Here is a 21990-nt window from a genome sequence, read left to right as displayed (position 1 = left end):
GGAGCCAGATTGATTGGGTTTAAATCCAGGCTCTGCTACCTTCTGGCTCTAGTTCTTTAAACAAGTTGCTTATTCTTTCTGGTCTCAGTTTCTCCATCTGTATAATGAGGATAATCATAAATGGAGCCATTTCCTAGAACTACCATAAGGATTGAATGAGTTAGTACATATAAACCACTTAGAACAGTACTTGGCATGCCATGAATGCCTAATAGCTGTTAGGTATTGTTATCACAGAGCTTTACAGTTTACAAAGGACCTTCAGGTATATTACCTCACTTGACTTTTATAATAGCCTTGGAAAGTGGGCAGTGGGGTTGGCTGAAAGTGGGCAGTGGGGTTGGCTGATCCTCCAGATCCCTCCATGCTATGCTGTCAACTCTGACCTAAACAGCTACACAAATTCCATACTCTGTTACCAAAAAAAAAAAAAAAAAAAAAAAAACCACCCTCTCCAGTGAACAACTCTATTCACAGGGGAATAGAAATTCTCTCTTGGGTATGAGCTGGCAGACACTGAATTCCACTGTGTCTTTCTGTCAGGGATGTGTTTGAGGCCACCGATGTTAGGACTTGGTTGGTAAATGTTTACCCAGAGGTGGGAGCCCCCTCTTTGCAGAGTTCATCTGATTCTCTCCGGGCCTGAGCCTTGCAGCCTAAGCCCACTGGATTGGGACAGCAGCAAGGACTAGAGTGGCAGCTGCCAGGGGCGTGAGCCCTCTGGGAGCAGCTGTGCAGGTGGCCCGTTGTGGCCTTTGTCCCTGAGTGGGTGTGAACCCTCCCTTGGGGTGTGGGGCTGGGGGCGCTGGAGTCCAGGGCTCACAGCAGGAAGTTTACCCATCTTCCTTCAGCAGGGAGGCAGACTGAGCTGGGCAGAAATATGAAATCCAGCTCTCATCCACCAAGGGACCATTCTTTCTCTGCCTCAGTTTCTTTCCCTTTAAAATGGGTTTGATGGAAACATATTTTCCAGGATATTTTTAAGATTCAATGAGAATGAATATTTAAAGTAGTAAGAATAGTACCTGACCGATATTCTGTTTATCATGATTATTATTATCATTCCTTACATCTAATCCTGGCCCCAAGCTAGGCTGCAACTGTGGACCCTCCTTCCTTCTATAGGGTCCATAGAATGATTCCAATGCTCTCAGTAGGGTTCTGTCCCATAGACTCCCAAACTGCCAGTCATCAGCGCCTTGCTTATTCCTACAGCCAGGCTCCCAGCTGGACGACTCACCTAGAAAACTCACCTGTCTCGGTTCCACATCTGCTTTCACACTGCGGTCCAGGCTTCTGCTCGCAGAAGCGTGCAGTGTGAGTGGGGCGGGGCTTGTGTACCTACAGGAGCTCCGGCCATCAGTGTCCCTGAGGTTCATGCCATTGGCTCCAGGGTTTTGCCTCATGCAGATGGGCCTGGGGGAAGCATTGTATGGAGGCTTCTCCAGTCAAGAAAGCTGCAGCTGTATCTTGCAGCTATATGAGGAAAGGGAATTTTGAGCCTTCTGTTGTTGTTTAGTTGCTGAGTCACGTCCGGACTCTTTTGTGACCCCATGGAGGTCCTCTGTCTGTGGGATTTCCCAGGCAAGAATACTGGAGTAGGTTGCCCCTTCCTTTTCCAAGGGATCTTCTTTTAGCACTGAGCCACTGGAGAAGCTCCCTTGAACCTTCCAAAAGGGGCCAAAGATAGAGGAGAATCACCTTGCATTTTACAAAAACAGATGATGAAACTGGGTGATAACTGATCTCTGGGAGCTTCAAGGTCCAAGAGTATAGGGCACACTGTGGGGGTTTGAGGCCACGGTGTGGTCCCTGCCTCCGTTCCAGGCCACTTGTCACATGGACGTGAAGCAAGGGACAGACCCTCCCCATCCTGAAAGCAGCTTGGTACAGAGAAGGTGGAGCGGAGTGCTGGGCTCAGTCAGGAAGGACACCAAAATACCCTCGGGAACAATTCCAGACAGAGCAGCCATGTAGGTGACGACTGTCCTTTTGTTTGCTTTCTTTTTCTCCTGTACATAAAATCCCAGGAGAGCTTTGAATCAAAGCATCTAAGTTAGGAAGCAAAAGGAGATGAGCAGTTTAGAGAGAAGGGCAGCTGCATGTGAGTGGTTTGCTTGAGTGCAGAGGACGCCTGGCTGCCCCAGCGGGGATGGAGGGTGGAAAGACCAGGGGGGCAGAAGGGGTGCCAGAGAAGATCAAAGACAACATTCCAGCCTGTGTGGCCTGGAGGCATTATGTCGCCCACGTTCTCATAAAAGCACAGCACACCTCAAAGCCGGGCCGGGAGTTGGGCCTCACCCTCCAGATTATACTGACCATACACCCAAGCCTCATTCCTGAGCACGTATGATTGAGGACCAAAGGTGCCATTCATGGAGGGCATGCATGACCCTTTCATAGAAACAGATGCTAAGGAGGCTTGAAACGGCTGCTGGAGCCAGGCCCCTGACTCCAAAGACATCAGACTTCTTGCCTTCTATAATATTTTCCTCCCAAACAGTAAGACTTACTAATGTCTTAGGAATGTAAAGCATCCACCTCTTTCCCCATAAATCAGACCAATTTGTCTGTGATAATTTTTAGTCTCTGCTTTCAGCCCTTAGCCCGGCCTTAGACCATTCAGATCTATGCTACAGTGATAAGTGTGTGTGTGTTGCTCAGTCACGTCCAAGTCTTTGCATCCCCATCTACCATAGCCCGCCAGGCTCCTCTGTCCATGGGATTTTCCCAGGCAAGAGTACTGGAGTGGGTTCATCAGGGGATCTTCCTGACTCAGGGATTGAACCGGGTCTCCTGCATTGCAGGCAGATTCTTTACCAACTCACCCACACAGCACAGCCAGAATAATCAGAAAAGACTCTTCTGATCATCTCTTTGCCTCCCGTTGAGAGAGTGAGGTGTTGGCCTCCAATCCTTCTGAAGACCCTTTGCGGCCGTGGTTCTATCAGTCGCCTTCCCAGAAGCCAGCACGGCCCCCTTGACATCTGACCAACCAAAGGCAGTCTTTATCTTTTCGGACAAGCCACACAGCACGTGGGATCATAGTTCCCCAAGCAGGAATCGGACCCGTGCCCTCTGCAGTAGAAGTGCAGCGTTCTAAGCACCGGACCACCAAAGAGATCCCTAAAGATGGTCTTCTCATGCAGAGCCGGGAGCCTGTCAGTGCTTCTCTCCTCCCTCCTCTCTGCCTCGGTCACTGCATTCCTGTAGGTGCCTTGGCTTCTTTCCTGACTCCAGCCAGGCTACCGGAGCACCCTCAGGCATTGCCCAGCCTGCTTGTTTCCCTCATGGTACTCCCCTCCTCCAGTCCTGGCCTGCCCAGCGCCCAGTCCCAGCATATCAGAGCCGCAGGCAGGAGCTGGAGGTGTCAGTTCTGGGTAGATGCATTGGCTACATCACTTCTCTGTTGGCACTTCAGACTCCTCAAATAAATAAAGAGCTTTCATCTCAATCATTCTAACTCACTGGCATTCAGTGGTTCTGAGTCCATCTGGTATACCTCACATCATGCTTATATCCTATTTATACACAGCAAAATCTTCTTTTAACAGGCTTCTTTGTTCCAAAGATTTGGATACATCATAGGCTAAATCTTGTCCCTTGGCATGCAATAACAGTCTAGGGTAACCAGTTAGCCTAAATAATGAGGCCCAGGTATTAGTGGCTCAGATGGTTAAGAATCCGCCTGCAGTGCGGGAGACCCAGGTTTGATCCCTGGGTCAGGAAGTTTCCCTGGAGAAGAGAATGGCAACCCACTCCAGTATTCTGGAAAATCCCATGGACAGAGGAGCCTGGCGGGCTACAGTCCATAGCGTCACAAAGAGTCGGACTTGACTGAACGACTAACACTTTGACTTTTCCAGGCATTCTGTGACCCCATAAAGGTCCCCTTCCAGCGTGTCCTTTCTAGGGAGGGGGCCTTATCTTTCTTTGGGGATCCTGCCAGGACCCAGGCCTTGGTGATCCCTCCGGGCACATTTTGGCTGGGCTGAACCCTAAGGAAGGCAAGCAGGTGGGATGCCAGAGAAGGGAAGCGAGGCCTTGGGGGCTGAGTGAGACAGAGATGAGGATGAGATGAGGATGTTTCCCTGTAATTTGTAGCTTGTGCATTTTAAAGGGAGGTTGTTTCTGAGTTATTTTCACAATAGAACTGGGTATTCTGATCTACCTCACTGCTTCGTGGAATCAAAAATAATATAGCGTGATGCTATATCATCAGCTCGTGGCTTCTCTTTCTGAGCAGCTTTTACCCGGCAATTATGTGAAATTATGTGACTCAGTATGGAAAGATAATCACCAGAGAAACTCTTCTGATTGCTCTCTCCTGCACATGCAGAAAAGCAACTGTGCAGACGGCAGAGAGATCAGGGAAGGAAATTAACATGGACAGGCGGTTGCCACCCGAAGTGTCAGCTGTTCACCAGTGTTGAGATAAATGAGAGCGTGGAATGGAGCAGGAAAATGAGTGGAAACTGAATTGTTTCTCTGAAGGTGCTTCAGAGGAAGTACAAGGTGGCTGGTTCCGTTTTCCAGATGGGGAGGACGGTCTGAAAGATCTAGAGTTCCAGAGTACTCCACCCCCATCTAAAAGTGAGGACTTTGCTGGAGCCCCATCCCGGGGGGCCAGGTCCGCAGGCTCTCCCAGGTAGGGGGGGGGTCCGTGATCTCACATGTGTGGGTGGCTAATGTGATGTTCCTGAACCCCCCCTCCCAGCTCCACCCAACTCTGCCTTGCTCTTTCGTCTTCCAAAAATTCCTGCCCACCCTTCAATCTGGTACTTAGCCTCTGTGGCCTGGAAATGGGGTTTACCACGCCTACCACCTCTCAACCTCCCCCAGCCCTCGGCCAGCCTCGCCTCCTTTCTGGGAGAAAGGAATGTGAGGGGCAGTTGTGTGGGAGGGAGAGGAGAAAGAGATAGAGGTCCTCAGTGCAGCCATGAGAGAAAGACTTTCGTGTCCCTTCAGAGGCTCTGTCTGCGTCCTTGGCCACTCGACTCAGGGACAGTGCCAGAGGGACCAGCAAGGTTTTTAAAAATGGGTGTAGGGGCCAAGAGGCCCCCCCGAGGAAGCTTATGCTGAGGTGTAGCTGGCGTAGTCCTGGCCTGGGCAGCAGCTTGAAGGAGGAGAGTTGGTCCCTTTCCAAATCTGTAACAGTATTTCTTTCAGCTCACTGTAACTTGATCAGAAATGTTTTTTTTAGAATACAAAGACAGGTCTTTACTCTTTAGCCTGGCATGCAAGATCCTCTAGAAGCTGATTCCAGCTCTCTTATCAGAATTCTCGCCACCCACACTCTTATGCTTTACACAACTCGATTATTCACTGTTTTGGAAGGTATCTTATTCTCGAAATGGCAAATACTTGGCAGATGGCTGTCACGGCCCCTCCTGCGCTATGCAGACATCACAGATGGATGAAGGCCCTCACATCTACCTGCCCTCATTCAGAAGCCTTCTGAGGAAGCCACTTCAGGTGGCCACTACTGAATGAAGTGCCTAGAGGTGCAACTTGAACTGAACTTGAAATTGAATACTGTTTGTGATCCCCGTTTTCCCTTCTCACTGCCTTTGCTCATGCTGTTTACTCTGCCAGACTGCCTTTCCTTTTCTCTTTTCTTACCCCTGTCCCTCAGAATCCCATCCTGCTTTCAAGGTTCAGCTGGAATGTCAGCTCCTCCATGGAAACAGCCCAGGTGCTCTGTTGTATTCCCTGCTCCCTCTTCTCTGCCCTGCCATGCTAGCTACTCCTTGAGTGTAGTCTCTGCCTCTTGTGAAGCTCTCTTCACATTTGCTGAAATATCTTGAGTCCTCTGCTTTCACACACTGCCCCCCCGTCTTGCTTGCCTGTTTATCCCTTGCAGAACCTGGAATTGTATAACTCCGTTTAGGAATTCAGTGCGTATGTGTGTGGGGGGTGGGGATTTACCTGAACCTAAGCATCTATGGCGGTAATTAGGTGGAGCTGTGGAGAGGTGTAGTGGTGACTAGTGGCCTGGGACCCTTGACCTGTGCCCTTCCTCCTCCCTGGAGGGGCCTTACTTGCCTCATAACCCCTCTGCCGGCTAGAAGCAGTCCCAGCTGCTGCCCCTGTTCATGGGAGGGAATCAGACAAAGGCTTGAATACTAGAAGGTTGGAATTACTGGGGAATGTTAGATCTGCCCCCCAGAAGGGTGAAACGATACAGAAAAACTGAGTTTACAGCTAATAGATCTTCATTAAAGAAAATTCTAAGATGTTCTCCAGGAATCAAGAAAAATGGCTTGATGGATGCCTGAGATTCAAAAGGAATCATAAACAGATGGGTTAGTAAATACATGGCATGAGTTACCTATTGCAACATAACAGTAGCTTAAAACAACAAATGTTTATTATCTCGCACAGTTTCTGAGGGTCAGCAGTCAAGGAGGAGTGGAGCTGAGTGGTTATGCTTTGGGCCTTTGATGAGCTTGCAGTCAAACTGGCAGCCAGGGTGACAGTCGGTGAAGGCTGGACGATCAAGCCTGCTTAATGGTTCATGGCAGCCTTACTTTCTAGTGGGCTTTTGAACCGAGCTCCTAGGTTCTTTGCCATGTGGGCCCTCTCCATAAGGATGCCTGAGCATCCTTAAACATGGCAGGTAACTTTCCCTGGAGCAAGTAATCCTTGAGAGAGAAAGCAAGAAAAGAAAGCTGTGGTGCTTATAATCTGATACTGGAAGTAACATCAATTCTGCCATGTTTTTATTGGTTACCCATACTAACCCTCGGAGAAGGCAACGGCACCCCACTCCAGTACTCTTGCCTGGAAAATCCCATGGACGGAGGAGCCTGGTAGGCTGCAGTCCATAGGGTCGCTAAGAGTCGGACACGACTGAGCGACTTCACTTTCACTTTTCACTTTCATGCATTGGAGCAGGAAATGGCAACCCACTCCAGTGTTCTTGCCTGGAGAATCCCAGGGACGGGGGAGCCTGGTGGGCTGCCGTCTCTGGGGTCGCACAGAGTCAGACACGACTGAAGTGACTTAGCAGCAGCAGCAGACTAGCCCTGGTGCACTGTGAAGAGAGACTGCACAGAGGTGTGGATGCCAGGAGGTACTGGGGGCTCTTTTGAAGGCTGGTCACTATACACACAGGTGAATCTATAGACAAGTGTTTCTTTTGAAGAAATACAAACACTAGTACCTACTTCATAGAATTAAGAACAGAACTGAAATTTTGTAAAATAATAGCATATGTATCAGGAAGGGGGTGATTTGTATTTTTCAAGAAGAATATTTTACTTTATAACTATTTGGTCAAGAATCTGCCTGCAATGCAGGAAACCCCAGTTCGATTCCTGGGTCGGGAAGATCCCCTGGAGAAGGGATAGGCTACCCACTCCAGTATTCTTGGGCTTCCCTTGTGGCTCCGCTGATAAAGAATCCGCCTGCAATGCAGGAGACCAGGGTTTGATCCCTAGGTTAGCTGTAGACATTTAAACTCATTGTTAAGGGAATTCTCTGGATGTCTAGTGGTTCGTGGGGCTTCCCAGGTGGCTCAATAGGTAAAGAATCCGCCTGCAGTGCAGGAGACAAGGGGTCGATCCCTGGGTTGGGAAGATCCCCTGGTGGAGGGCATGGCAACCCACTCCATTATTCTTGTATGGAGAATTCCACGGACAGAGGAGCCTCGTGGGCTGCAGTCCATAGAGTCGCAGTAAGTCAGACAGGACCGAAGCAGCTGCGCATGCGTGCGTGCTAGCGGTTAGTCCTCAGCGCTTTCATTGCCAGGAGCCTACATTCGATCCCTGGTTGGGGAACTAAGATCCTGCAAGCCATGTGGCACGACCAAAAATATAAATTAAATCTTTGTGAAATTGTATATTGGTCTGTCATGACGCTGCTATAACAGAATACCATAGTCTGGGTGGCTTATAAACAATAGATGTTTATTTCTCATATATCTGGAGGCTAGGAAGTCCAAGATCCAGGTGCCAGCAGACTCAGTGTCTGATGAGGGCTTGCTTCCTGGCTGATAGACAGCTGTCTCCTCACTGACCCCTCACATGGCAAAGAGGCAAGAGGGTTCTCTGGGGTCTCTTTTATAAAAGAGCACTAATCCTATCATAAGGGCTCCCCCAACTCATGACCTAATTACCTCCCAAAGGCCTACCTCCAAATACCATCTCATTGAGGATTAGGTTTCAACACATGAATTTTGGGGACACAAACATTCAGTCTATAGGAAATACAAATGGTCAACTTCCTAAGGTAACTACTAAAAGACTAGAAATAGCTTGGATAATTTCTTAAGCAGTAGAGGAAGAAAATAAATTAGAAAAAAAAATCAAGAGAGAAATACACATAAGAAAAGTAGGAGGGAAACAGGTGGTAGAAATCAGACCAAATATGTCAATAGTTACAATAAAGTTAAATGGAGTAAACATGACAGTTAATAATCAGGTCGAATTTTTTTAATCTAGCTGTTTACTGTAAGATGATATTGCATCTTATACATACAATGCATAAAGAAAAGTAGAAAGTAAAGTAGAATATTTAAGACAGGATTCATATGTAATCATAAAAGAGCCAGCTTGCAGGACAATGTAACAATTTAAAACTTACTGTTATAATATTGTAAGAAATTTGGAGATAAATTTATAAATCCTTCCTCACAGTGGTAGATTATAAAGCAACATTCTCAAATTGGTCACACAGTCAAAACATGAGCAAACATATAGAAATTTCAACAATATGGTTAATTTTCTTAATCTAATGGCATACAGGGGCTTGCCTGAGAGCTCAGACAGTAAAGAATCTGCCTATAATGCAGGAGAAAGTGAAAAGTGAAGTGGCTCAGTCGTGTTCGACTCTTTGCAACCCCATGGACTGTAGCCTACTGAGCTTCTCCATCCATGGGATCTTCCAGGCAAGACTACTGGAATGGGTTGCCATTTCCTTCTCCAGGGGATATTCCCGACCCAGGGATTGAACCCGGATCTCCTGCACTGTAGGCAGACGCTTTACCGTCTGCACCTGGGTTCGGTTCCTGGGTTGGGAAGATCCCCTGGAGAAGGGAATGGCAACCCACTCCAGTATTCTTGGTTGGTTCTTTGAGAAGACTAATAAAACAGTTAAATCTCTAGTGAGTCCAATCAAGACAGAAGGGAGTTGTCGCAAATAAACAAAATTAACAATGTAAAAAAGAACATAAATCAGATCCAACAAAGATTTCTAATGATAGCTAGAAAATACTACAAACAACCTTATGGCAGTAAATTTGAATAGAAAAGGAAACATTTCTGTAAAAATTATAACTCACCAACTATATTCAGGGAAGATCTGGTGGAGGAGGAAATGGCAACCCGCTCCGGTATCCTTGCCTGGGAAATCCCGTGGACAGAGGAGCCTGGAGGCCTATAGTCCATCAAGAAAAAGGTAGAAATCTTAAGAATGGTGTGTGTGTGTGCGCGCTCAGCCACTTCAGTTGTGTCTGATTCTTTTGCAACCCCCTGGACTGTAGTCCGCCATCCTTCTCTGTCCATGGAATTCTCCAGGCAAGAATACTGGAATGGGTTGCCATTTCCTACTCCAGGGGATCTTCCAGACCCAGGGACTGAACCTGCTTCTTCTGTGTCCCCTGCATTGGTAGGGAGATTCTTTTACCAGTGTACCATCTGGGAAGCCAAAGAGTGTCGTAACCATTAACTCATTGAACAGACAAGTTAAAATTATCCCACAAAGAAAATACTAAGTCAGGCGATTTTATAGTTTAGTTCTACCAAATGTTCAAAGAACACACTATTTATTTATACTATATTTATTTCAATTTTCTGCAGTCTCTTCCAGGGAATAGCAAGAGAGGAAATACTTGTTCTGTGAGGCCAGTACTACCATGATACCAAAACCAGGCAAGGTCAATACAATAAAAGAAAAATTGCAGCCCCGTCTCACTCATGCACATAAATGCAAAAATCCTAAACAACATATCAGCAAACCAAATCCATCAGTTTATTAAAAATAATACATTGGTTTCATCCCACAAATGCAAGGGTGATTTAACATTAGATAATTTTACATTCATTTACTTCATTGATAAAGGTTAAAAAATATAGATGTAGAGTACTCATTCATAATTAATATAAAAGAGAAACATGTTGGAAAACCAGGATTAGAGGGGAACTTCAAAAATGTTAGAAGAAATCTATTTAAAATCAGTAATCTCCTTTTTTATAAATAAATGATATCCCAACACAGGAGATGCCTGCCAGTGCAGGAGACACAGGTTCGATCCCTGGGTCGGGAAGATGCCCTCGAGAAGGAAATGGCAACCCATTCCAGTATTTGTGCCTGGGAAATTCCATGGACAGAGGAGCCTGGTGGGCTACAGTCCGTGGGGTTGCAAAGAGAGGGACATGACTGAGCGTGTAAGCGTGCGCACGCACACACACATAAATACATATACTATATTTTCATTATCCAATCTCAACACACATAGACAAAAGGTAATTATGTGAGGTGATGGAAGTATTAACAAACTTTACTGTGGTAATTGTACACCTTAAACTCACACAATGTTATAATATCATATCACAGTAAAGCTGGGGGAAAATTAAAAATAAACGTACACACAAATTTAAAAATTAGTAGTAAGACTATATGTGTGTATGTCTTTTATCACTGATTCTATTCTACATTTTACTATAAGTTCTAGCAGTACAGTGTGACAAGAAATAGAAATAAACACTATATTCTTCTATTAGAATAGAAGAAACAGTCTTGTATCATTTACAGATATGTCCACAGAGAAACCAAAAGAATCTATAGGTAAATCATTAGAAATAGTAAGAGAGTTTAGTAAGATGATTGGATTTAAGGTCAATGTATACAAATCAATTGCCTTTCTCCATATCAGCAAAAATTAGAAAACACAAGAGACAGTGTTTTAAATAACAATCAAATAATAAGGTACCTAGCAATATATCTAACAGAAGATGTAGAAGACCTATATGAAAGCATTTATAAAACTTTATTGAAATACATTGAGAGACTTCCCCGCCAGTCCAGTGGGCAGTGGTTAAGACTCTGCACTTCCACTGCAGAGGCACAGGTTCAATCCCTGGTCAGGGAACTAAAATCCCACGTGCCCCATGGCAGAGCAAAAAAAAAAAAAAAACCATTGAAAAGAATCTAAACAAATGAAAAGATTTATTTATAGATAGGGGACTCAATATCACAAAAATGTTAATTGTCCCTATGTTCTGTGACGTGAAAGTCGCTCTGCTGTATCCGACTCTTTGTGACCCCATGGACTATGCAGTCCATGGAATTCTCCAGGCCAGAATACTGGAGTGAGAAGCCTTTCCCTTCTCCAGGGGATCTTCCCAACCCAGGGATTGAACCCAGGTCTCCCACATTGCAGGTGGATTCTTTTCCAATTTGAGCCACAAGGGAATAGCTGAATTGTGATTCCAATGGAAATCCCAGTCATTTTAGATGAATTTGACAGACTGATTTGAAACTTTATATATGAGAGCAGAAGACCAAGAATAGCTAAGACATTCCTGAAGGAAGAGGTAAGAGAGGCAGAGAAGAGGGGAGAAAAAGAAGAGGAAGCTGCTTCCGCCACTGGGGAAGATTGCCGTAAAGCTATAGGAACTGAAAGTGATCTTGATGCAGGAACAGACAAACGGACCAAGAGATCCAAAGAGAAAGGCCAGAAACAGACCCACACCTGAACAGAAAGCAGATACGTGACATGAGTGGCCGTGCGCAACGTGCGGGAAGATACGGACAGGCGGTGCTGTCCAGGACGTCTGACGGTCAGGTGGAAAAAGCAAGAATTGGATCCCAACCTCATGCCTTCCATAGACATCCATTCTGGATGGAATACAGACATGAATGTAAAAGACAGAACTTTAACATATTTAGAAGAAAAAAAATTTTTAAGTATTTATTTGGCTGTACTGAGGCTTGGTTATGGCATGAAGGCTCTTCAGTTTCAGCATGTGGGACCTTTTAGTTGCAGTGTGAAATCTTTAGTTTTGGCCTGCGGGATCTAGTTCTTTGACCAGGATGGAACCTGGCTCCCTGCATTGAGAGTGCAGAGTCTTAACTGCTGGACCACCAGGGAAGCCCTGCAAATCCTTCCTGACTCAGCGCGACAAGAAATATCTTTAAACAAGACAGAAAGATCATTGCATGCAGTCATTCGTATTAATAAATTGTATTCATTGAGAGACAGTAAAAATGTAAAAAGGCAAGTATACTTAATGACAAAACTTTAGTATCCAGAATAATAAGTGAATAATAGTGATGTCAACCCATTGGAAAACTGAGCAGAAGACATAAAAGGCCCATCACTGATGAAGAAGCAGGCATGGCAAATAAATAATCAAAAGCTAAACTCCATTTCTAAGGAATCCAGTTGAGACCATAGTTTACACCTCTAGAGTGGCAGAAATTAAGCAGTCTAGTAATAGCAAATATTCATAAAGATGTGGAGTAATAGGGACAGTCATATGCAGTGGTGGGACTTTAAAGTGGGGATGGTCACTTAGAAAATAGTTTGAAATTTTTCTATAAAGTTGATAATTTGTACAACCCAATGACTTAACTCCTAAACTTATCTCTTGAATATAATTTTTCAAACTGCAGAGTGACCCACTAATTAATTTATGGGGCTAGCTATTATTTGGCCTAGCCATTTTTTCTTTTAAAGAAACAGAATAGAAAATATCACAAGGCATCATCCTTTTTTAAGGCTAAGTATTGTTTAGCAATATTGTTATTTCTGGTTTACATGTTTGTATGTTTGTACTGGGTTCCAATGTAAAAAATATTTCCTGTGAAAGTGGTAGTGAAAAGATTTGAAAAACAGTGCCCTTGTGTGCCAGGCAACAAACTCAAAATATGTTTAAAAACTACACTATAATAGCACATAATTGGGGGAAAATCTGTTGATAGAATGGACCAATACATGATAATATTTACCTGCACAGTGGAGTATTACATAACACTGAAAAAATGAATGAACTGTGTTTATGAATGAGTCTTAGAAGTGTTGAACAACAACAAAAAGCCAGTCTCAGAAGATGAAACAAAGTGATACGATTATAAAGCTCAAAGAAGCTCCACTGATGTACTCTTTAGATATATGTAAGTGATAAATATTCTTTTAAAAGAGCAAGATATATATATAAATCTCCATACAATGGAATATTATTCAGCCATAAAAAGTACTGATACATGCTATCGTATGGATGAACCTTGAAAGCTTTATGCTAAGTGAAGGAACCAGATGCAAAAGGCTGTGTATTTTATGATATGTTTATATAAAAGACCCAGAATAGGCAAATCCATAGCGACAGAAAGTAGCTAGATTAGTAACTGTCAGGGACTGTGAGAAAGGGAAAATGAGAAATGACCGCCAGTGGGCACCAGCTTTCTTTTGGGATGATGAATGTTTCTTAGAGATGATAGTTGCACAATTTTGTGAATATACTAAACATCATTGAATTGTACACTTTAAAATGAATTTTTGGTATGTGAATTGTATCTTAATTTTTTAAACTTTTTTTTTTAAGAAAGGGAACTGATTAAACATCTGTGTTCAGGGTACTGTTTACCTCTGGGAGTAAGGCAAGGGGATGGGTTGGAGGAAATAGAGATACGTGTAGCAGTGTGTACAGTGCCAGTTCTGAAGCTGCTTAATGGGTGTTTCCTTTTACTGTTTCATTATGTGTGTTACATGTGTTTTTATACATCTGAAATATAATGTGAAGTTTAAAAGAAATACAGATATTAAATGAAGTGACATTAAAAGCAAATGACTGCCTTATGAGAAATGCTTCTTGAATTCCGAGTGGAGTCCAGGGTCACTGCCGTGGTTTGATTGCAGATGGAGCTATTATGACCTCTGCTGGCCGGGAGGTGAAGGGCAGCTGGGGGTTGCGGGCTGCCGGGTGGGGAGAGGAATGAACCCTCCGAGCACGTGTGGTCCTGGCTGCTAGGGAGTGTGCAGGAGGTCAGACTGCAGCCAGTCTCACCCCACTAAGAAAGAGCAAGCAGCTTTGGGCTTTTCTGGCCTGGGTTTCTTTCCCTTTACCTCTCTGGCTCTCTAGTGCCCTCCTTTAAGCCCAGGAGTGAGACGTGTAACTGTACCAAAATCCATCCCTGGGAGGGACCGGCTGCCCTGCCCTCAGCCTCCATCCAGATGGCCCATCCAGGGACCATTGACCCGAGACCAGGGGCTTGAGCAGAAGTCTCAGGCACCTGCTGGGGAAAGGGAGGCCGGTCGTTGATGCTCGGAGAACCTGTCTCCATGTTCCCTTTGTTTAATCAAACCACCTTTCAGAGGTTTATGAACTAGAGTCTATGAGAGGAGTTGACTTGGGCACTTTGGAGGTGAGAGGGTGCAGGGGCGCCTTGAGGGAGAGCTGTCAGCCCTTCAGGGATTACTATACAGAGTCCAGGAAACAGCAGGCCTCCCACCCTCCCCCCTGGCTGGACACGAGGGGCATTGGTCTCCCTGCCACCATTTAATCTGATAGAAAGAAATTCCGCCAGTGGGTCTCCGTTGTAGAGGATGAGGGCAGGAGTCCCAGGCATTTTAATGAGCTAGAGATGGCCATGTCTCTGGGTGGTCTGGGGAGGAGGACTCAGGTGAGATGTTCTCCCCAAACCCTTGGGGTTTTGTGACTTTGGCACCAGAGAGGCGGCCTGGTGGAGGCATTCCTGAGCTGGATTAGGATCCAGCCTCTGCTGCTTGCTACCATGAGTGTTATTCACCTCCTTTAAACTCAGGCTCTTCACCTGCAAAATGGGTTATTAGTCACAGCGCCTGTAGGTTGAACTGATTCCGTTGTAATTGAACTCATGCTTGCAGAGCCCTCTGTAAGGAGTCTGTCAATGGCAGCTGCTTTGGCTTTCAAATCATCCGAGGGGAGAGCTTGGAGTCAGGGTGGGAGTCCGACTGGGGCCCTGGCCAGGCTGAGGGTTAGAGTGGGGCGTCTCCTACCCAGAGAATCATTTCCCTCCCTCTGTCTCCAGACGCCATGGAAATGGTGCTCCTCTTCCTGTGTGGCCTGCTGGCCCCAGCGGTCCTGGCCAGTGGTGAGTACCCCTCAGGACCTGGCTCAGCAGCCACAGCCCTTTCTCATGGAAGGTCCTGGCCCTGTGGGACACTCGGGGTGGGGGGCTCTGAGATTCTACATGTCTGATCAGCTTCCCTGCCTTTAGCCTGCAAAGAAAGTCCTAGAAGGCAGCAGCTAACTCAGCCCCCAATCCAGCCTGCCCACCTCTCTCCCCACTGGCTCCTGCCATCAAGCCCAGCAGGTCCCTGTAGACTCAGCCTGAACGCTGGGAGCCAGACTTGCACGTCAGTCTAGACTGTGCGAGTCACATGTCCTCCCTTGGTTTCAGCCTCCCCACCTGTAACAAGAAGAAAATCCCCCTGCCTTTTGGGGATGATTTAAGATTCAGAAGGGGCAATACGTGTGGCTCCTGTGAACACTGACTCTGACTCGGGCTCTGAGCTGCACCTGCCTTTGGCCCCCGCGGTGACCCTGGCAAGGCCGGCCCAGCCTTCCATGCTTCTGTGAGCGTCTCTGCTTCCTGAGCCCTGCTCTCCAGGGATCCCTGTGTGGGGAGTGAGGCCTGTGAGACAAGGTGGGAGACTTGGGAATCAGGATGTGAGCTGTCTTCCTCTTGACCACGCCTGTTTGTTTTTCCAGCCGCTGAGCAGGAGAAAGAAAAGGACCCTTTTCATTATGGTGAGTGGTGATGGTGGGGAGAGGTGCAACCCCATGCAGGGGCGGGACCGACGTGCTCTCCCTGGCCCCTCGCCTCTTCTGTCTCTCACCCTTGTTCCTTTTGCAGACTACCAGACCCTGAGAATTGGGGGACTGGTGTTTGCCGTGGTCCTCTTCTCGGTGGGGATCCTGCTTATCCTCAGTAAGTATGTTCGTTCCTCTGTTCACTCTCTAAGGACAACATCTTGGGCTGTGAAGCAGGTGGCATATGGTAGCTCTCTTTCCTGGAGAGGGAAGGAGCCCGTCTATCTTCCTAGTTATCTCCAGAACCTAATACACTGCTGGGCACATAATAGGTGCTCAGTGAAACAGTGAAGCATGAACAAAATAAGTGCTCGATGAAAACAAACGCAGATACAAAGGGGCGGGGTGGCTGTATCCATCAGGGTGTGAGGCGGGGAGTCACAGGGGAGAGGAGACGGGGGCTGTCCTTAGAGGGCCCCGAGGCATGTCCCCCTGCGTTTGTTTCCCCTCATGAGCGTGGGCTACTTGCAGCTGTCAGCGCTTACGTGGTCAAGAAGACAGTCATGTTGAACCTTGACATCAGAAGAGCCCTCCTCCAACCAAGGATCGCCACATACAGCTGTGCAAGTCATGCACTGCACAGAATCCAAGGCTACTAGTCACAGTCCCACAGACTCACAGCGCAGCCCTGCTCTGGCCAAGCCGGACACTGACCCTGGATGGTTTCTTTGCCTTTCAGGTCGCCGATGCAAGTGCAGTTTCAATCAGAAGCCGCGGTAAGGATACCATTGCTGTGGGCACCTGGGGTGACGCTGGGAGGGTACAGGGAGGGGCCCGTGGTGTGTGACCCCAGATGAATGTATTTCTGGATTCTTGTCTCAGAGACAGGCCATGTGTGTTGGGGTAGGGGTAGAAGTTTTGAGGGTTGCCAGGCAGCCTTGGGGAGAAGGCAATGGCACCCCACTCCAGTACTCTTGCCTGTAGAATCCCATGGATGGAGGAGCCTGGTGGGCCGCAGTCCGTGGGGTCGCTAAGAGTCAGACACGACTTGACTTCACTTTCACTTTTCACTTTCATGCATTGGAGAAAGAAATGGCAACCCACTCCAGTGTTCTTGCCTGGAGAATCCCAGGGACGGCAGAGCCTAGTGGGCTGCCGTCTGTGGGGTCGCACAGAGTCGGACACGACTGAAGCGACTTAGCAGCAGCAGCAGGCAGCCTTGGGGGCAAAGGAGAGGTCAAAACGTCAAGGGTCAGCCTGCCCTTCTTTCTCCTGATGTATGTGTGGGGTGGGGGGAGGGTGAGGGGGAAGATGCTGGATCCTTGTCTGGAGGCCCTTGAGACAGTTGGGCTTGGCCTCAGGGTCTCTCTTGAGGTCTGTCTCCTCTCTCCAGGACCTGTGATGCTGCTCTGCGGGTCACCTGTTCATGAGGCTGTTTGATTTTTGTGGAAATTTGGGCTTCCTCTCACTCCCCTTTTGCCCCTACATAAGGGCACACTCATTAGTCCCCATGGTAACCCAGGGCAGCCCTGGACCTCAGAAGTCCCAGGTCAGTGACAGGACACACACCTTCCTAGCACTTACCCGTCTCGGGTGCCAACATCGAAGGGTGCCCATAAATTCCTCTGACCTCCCCCCACCCCGTGAGCCCCATAATGGAGAATGATCCACCATGACCTGGGGGAGATGAATCCCTGGGCCCTGCCCCAGCAAGGGGAGTGGCAGTGCTCTCTGGGTTTGCCCTGGAGACCTCTGACGGGCTTGCATCTTGTCTGCCTGCAGGTCTCCTGGGGATGAGGAGGCTCCGGTGGAGAACCTCGTCACTGCAAATGGTAAGTGTCAAGACCACCTGCCCAGGTGGGACGGAGGAAACGGGCAAGGGTCCTTGTGCAGCTTGGGGTGGAGCATGGTTGTCAAGTGAGGTGGCTTCTTGAGAGCTGGCCAGCCAGGCATGTTTCCAGGTGCGAGAGAGGGGTCCCAGGTCCTCTGCTCTGTGTCATCCCCTTACCTCCACTAGACAGGCTGCTGTTCCTGATGACTGCTGTTTACAGGGACTCTGCTCAGTGCTGGGCATGGTACAGAGTGTTTCACTTCTCAGTAATGGGCACACAGCCCCAGGAGGTAGGCATCACTCTCCACATTTTACAACAGAGGGGCTCAGAAAAGTTCAGGAACGTACCAAGTCTTCTAACAGGCGAATAGCGGACAGGGATCTGCCTGGGTCTGTCTGACTCTCAGTCTGCATGAATCACCTCTGCTCTGCGGGTCAGGCTCCCCCCAACCCCCGAGACAGGCATAGCTGCTGCAGGGGGGTGGCCCACTGGGGTGAGGAGTTCATCCCCCCCCCCCCGCATACATTCCCTGGGCTCCATTCTGGTTCTTTTTCCAGCCACGGAGCCCCAGAAAGCAGAGAACTGAAGTGCAGCCCCCAGGCGCAAAGGTAAGATGCTGTCTGCCCATATCTTCCTGTCACCATCACTGTTCTGACCAGAGTCTGGCTGAGGAGTCATCAGGGAAGAATTGGGCTAGCTTTTGCAATGTGTATGGCTTTTATTATGAGCTGTGCTCTGCAGAAACTCAAGCCTGAAGGGTGATGAGACAGATGGACTAAAACCTCCCAGTACCACACGCACACACACACAGAACATGCAGTTGGGAAATTGAGCTTCCTCACAACCCAGCAGTCAAGTTGCTCGGGCGTCATCCTAGCTGCCACGTGGGCATGACTTGGGAGGAAATTAGCATTCATGAAATGCTCCTGATATCAAAGTAGTATAAAGACAATGGCTTCCGGTGATGATTCAGAAAGTTCCTCAGGCCATCCTTTGACGTTCACATTTTATTTTGAAACTTTCCAACCTACACAGAAGTAGGAGGATTAGTATATGGCCCCGAACCTCCACCCCCAACACCATACCAGCATTATCAATTCTTGACATTTAGGGGCACCAAGTTACTGTTTAGTATCCATTTCCATTGTTTGTTATAGTAATGCAGGAAAGCAATAATCTAAATGCTTTACAGTTTTTAAATTGCTGCCATATACACAAATTCACTCAAGCCTGCCAGAAAGAGTGAGTAGGACAGGTGGGGTGTAGCCCCATTTTACAGATGAATAAATTGAGGTCAGAGAGAAGAGCCATACAGATGGTAAGTAACAGACTGGAACTTGAGCTCAAGGACTTTGTATTGATAGTTGAGGGCTGGATTTCACCACACCCCTCTGCTCCCGCCTGTCTCCCTTTATGACATACCCTGCAACATACTGGGACATAGCAGGGGGCAGTCTTCTGTTAGCTCACTTTGCCTTTTTTTCTCATACAAATAAGGGATATGTTGTGGTTTAGTTGCTGCTGCTAAGTAGCTTCAGTCATGTCCGACTCTGTGCTACCCCAGAGACAGCAACCCACCAGGCTCCCCCGTCCCTGGGATTCTCCAGGCAAGAACACTGGAGCTGGTTGCCATTTCCCTCTCCAACACATGAAAGTGAAAAGTGAAAGTGAAGTTGCTCAGTTGTGTCCGACTCTTAGCGACCCCATGGACTGCAGCCTACCAGGCTCCTCCATCCATAGGATTTTCCAGGCAGGAGTACTAGAGTGGGTTGCCATTTCCTTCTTCAGGAGATCGTCCCAACCCTGGGATCAAACCCGTGTCTCCTCATTAGCAGGCAGGTTGTTTAACATGGAGCCAGCAGGGAAGCCCCAAATAAGGGATATACTTTATCCTAAATTGTGAGTTGAAAGAAATTTCTGGATGTGGAATGCCGGTATACCAGCTCTTACCGTGATGGTAATAACGTGGAGTACCTGTGGAGCATTTGAATTCACTCCTAAGTGCTTTTCTATTCTCATGACAGCCCCGTGGGTTGGCAGAGTGGGGCTCATTACCTCCATTTTCTAGCTGGGCCCTGGGGAGGTCAAGGATGCCTCAGCTTGACGTGGCTATAGATCCAATCCAGGTGGCAGGTGTCCCAACTGTGGCTCAGTGATCTGTCCACGTCACGGCAGCTGGTGGTTCCGAATCTGGGGAGCCATGTGGGGAGGTGCCAGGGAGGAGCCTTGAGCCAACAATTGTCTTTTTTTTTAAACTAGAACTTCCTTGGAAACCCTGTTCTCCTGAGTCTCAGGACTGTGAGCAATTCTTGAGGGTGTCCTGAGAAAGAAACCTGGTTTAACAATCCTTTCCATGTCTTCATCTGCCAGCTTCCATTCCCCTGAGAGAGCCCCCGCTGAGCTCCATGCCCTCCTCCACCTTCATCTCCTGGTCCTGCTTCTCAGACTCACCCTCCTTGGTTTACTGAAAACAAGGCACTTGGAGTGGGTCTCATCTTAGGCGTTCCCATGGGCAGAGGGGCTGCCCTAAGGAATGGCTGGGAGACACGTGGATGGAGAGGTTTGAAAGGAAGCCAGAGGTTTGTTTTAATTTGAATTCTCTTCTGCTTCAACCTCCAGAACCTGAAGGCAGCTGCTTGAACCTTTAGATGCAAATACTGATGCTTAAGAAAACCGGCCACTTCAGCAACAGGTCTTTCCCCAGGAGAAGCCAAGAGCTTATGTGTCCCCAGCCCCTCGACACCTGTCCTCAACTTAATAATGCAACCCCGCCTCCCCCACATGGAGCCTGTGGTCTCGTCCACCTCCTGTGATTTGTGTGTCTGTGTGTGTGTGTCTGATGACTGTGATCTTTGTGGTTGCTTGTTTGTGGATGATCTTGTGCTTTAGTGAACCCGAACCCACCTTCCCGGGCCGGAGCTGAGCCGTGTGGCTGTCAGCTCCTCTCTCTCTCTCCGTGGCCCCATCACCTCCCACTCTTGGGAGTCTGCTTCTCTCTGAGAGACCAGTCCCTTCTCTTGATTTCAGGGTGGATATGGGGGTCTGGTGGGAATCTCCAGCTGACTTGGGACTTGGGAAGGTTTACATCACCTTCATGACCCTTGTGCATGGCCGCTTTTCACTCCTTTTGTGAGAACCTTGCTTCCATACTTGTCCCTGGACCAAATCTGTGCTGAGGTCTCTTGGCAGTGGGAGGTTCCAGCAAGGAGCTGATGAGCCCACCTTGCCCTCGGGCGGCTGAACCCCTTCCCTGGTGCCCATATGCCCCGCCTTACCTTGCCCCCGGGGAAATGTACCCCTTGCATATCTTCTCAGCAATAACCCCCCGGGCTCTGGAACCATACACCTTCTCCAGCCTTCCCTGCTCCAGAGACTCCCATCTATAGCCAGCTCGCCTGGACCCAGACTCTCATCCCTGAACTGGGGCTCTGGCAGGTGATGGCTGAGTGGATGCATTTGGCTGGGGCCCGTGCTCTGGGGAGGGGCAGCATGGAGAAAGAGCAGGGGTCCTCTGCTTGGCTGTCTCCTCCCTGCTGGCCAGGCAGCAGTGCCAGCCCCTGCCCCCTCTGCTAGCCTGGCACCAGGTTAGGGAGCGGGCAGGGCTCCGGGCAGCCCCACTGCAAGGGGAGGAGCAGGAGGTCCCAGGTGGTGAAGAGAGTGGAAAGTCAGAGCCCGCCCGTCCCGCCCCTTGTGTTCTCGTGGAAACTGACCAAACCGTGCCGCTGTGACCAGGACTGCCGTTCTCTGTGTTGTGATCTCTCCTCTCAACAAGGACAAAAAGGAATAAAATACCACTTGTTTCCTAGTGGCTCTGAGGTGCTTTCCTTTTTGTGCAAGAATGTATTTGTAGGACCTGTGGTGCTCGAAGGGCTGAAGGGAGGGTGTCCTTGGCCAGAGGGAGGAAGTGACGGCCGCAGGGCAGCCGGATGCTCTTTATTTTGGCTGCTTGACCACTTAGCTCCTCCCCGCTTCTTCTCCAGCCACCCTTCCTGCAGCCACTCCTTTGCCTGCACCCCCTTCTCCTCCTGCTCCCACCCCAGGTCACGGGGTTCAGGCTCCACCCCACAGCCTTACCCGTGCCTCCTACATGTCCTGGAGACAGGGGAGTCCTGAGGGCTTGCTGGCCTGGAATAAAAGGTTCTAACCTGTCCCTCTGGTCAGTTCTGGAGCCAATACCTAAGAACTTGACAAAGAGGGGTATGGGTGAGTTACTTGGGTTATGATCAAAGCCCTTACCCTTTCGTCTTTCTCTAAACCCTAATACCCCCTCCTCTGTGAAGCCTTCTCGGACTTAAGGTAGATAAGTCCCTCCTTTTCTGTGCATGTAGTCACACTGGCTCCTGCCTTTATATCTTCGTGTTTACTACTCTGTTCCTTGGATCCGTACTGTAGAGATCAGGTGGATAATGTCCATTTTGGCA

At 48.1% G+C, this 21990-nt stretch overlaps 1 protein-coding gene across 3 annotated transcripts in view; it reads left to right on the top strand.

The window, feature by feature from the left end:
• The window catches only part of FXYD6 (FXYD domain containing ion transport regulator 6), a 34905-nt gene extending 13531 nt beyond the window's left edge, over positions 1-21374 (top strand). For all 3 annotated transcript variants that reach the window (XM_040258087.1, XM_040258089.1, XM_040258088.1), the window contains exons 2-8: positions 15013-15075; positions 15696-15734; positions 15841-15915; positions 16477-16513; positions 17520-17569; positions 18127-18177; positions 20189-21374. In XM_040258087.1, coding sequence (XP_040114021.1) covers positions 15018-15075; positions 15696-15734; positions 15841-15915; positions 16477-16513; positions 17520-17569; positions 18127-18155 — 288 coding nt within the window. In that variant the 5' untranslated portion in view covers positions 15013-15017 and the 3' untranslated portion in view covers positions 18156-18177; positions 20189-21374. The remainder of the gene's footprint in view (positions 1-15012; positions 15076-15695; positions 15735-15840; positions 15916-16476; positions 16514-17519; positions 17570-18126; positions 18178-20188) is intronic.
• Positions 21375-21990: the final 616 nt, after the last annotated feature.

The sequence above is a fragment of the Oryx dammah genome, unplaced genomic scaffold (genome assembly GCF_014754425.2).
Source record: "Oryx dammah isolate SB20612 unplaced genomic scaffold, SCBI_Odam_1.1 HiC_scaffold_17, whole genome shotgun sequence".
Lineage (NCBI taxonomy): Eukaryota > Metazoa > Chordata > Mammalia > Artiodactyla > Bovidae > Oryx > Oryx dammah.
This window is presented reverse-complemented; position numbering and strand designations above follow the sequence as displayed.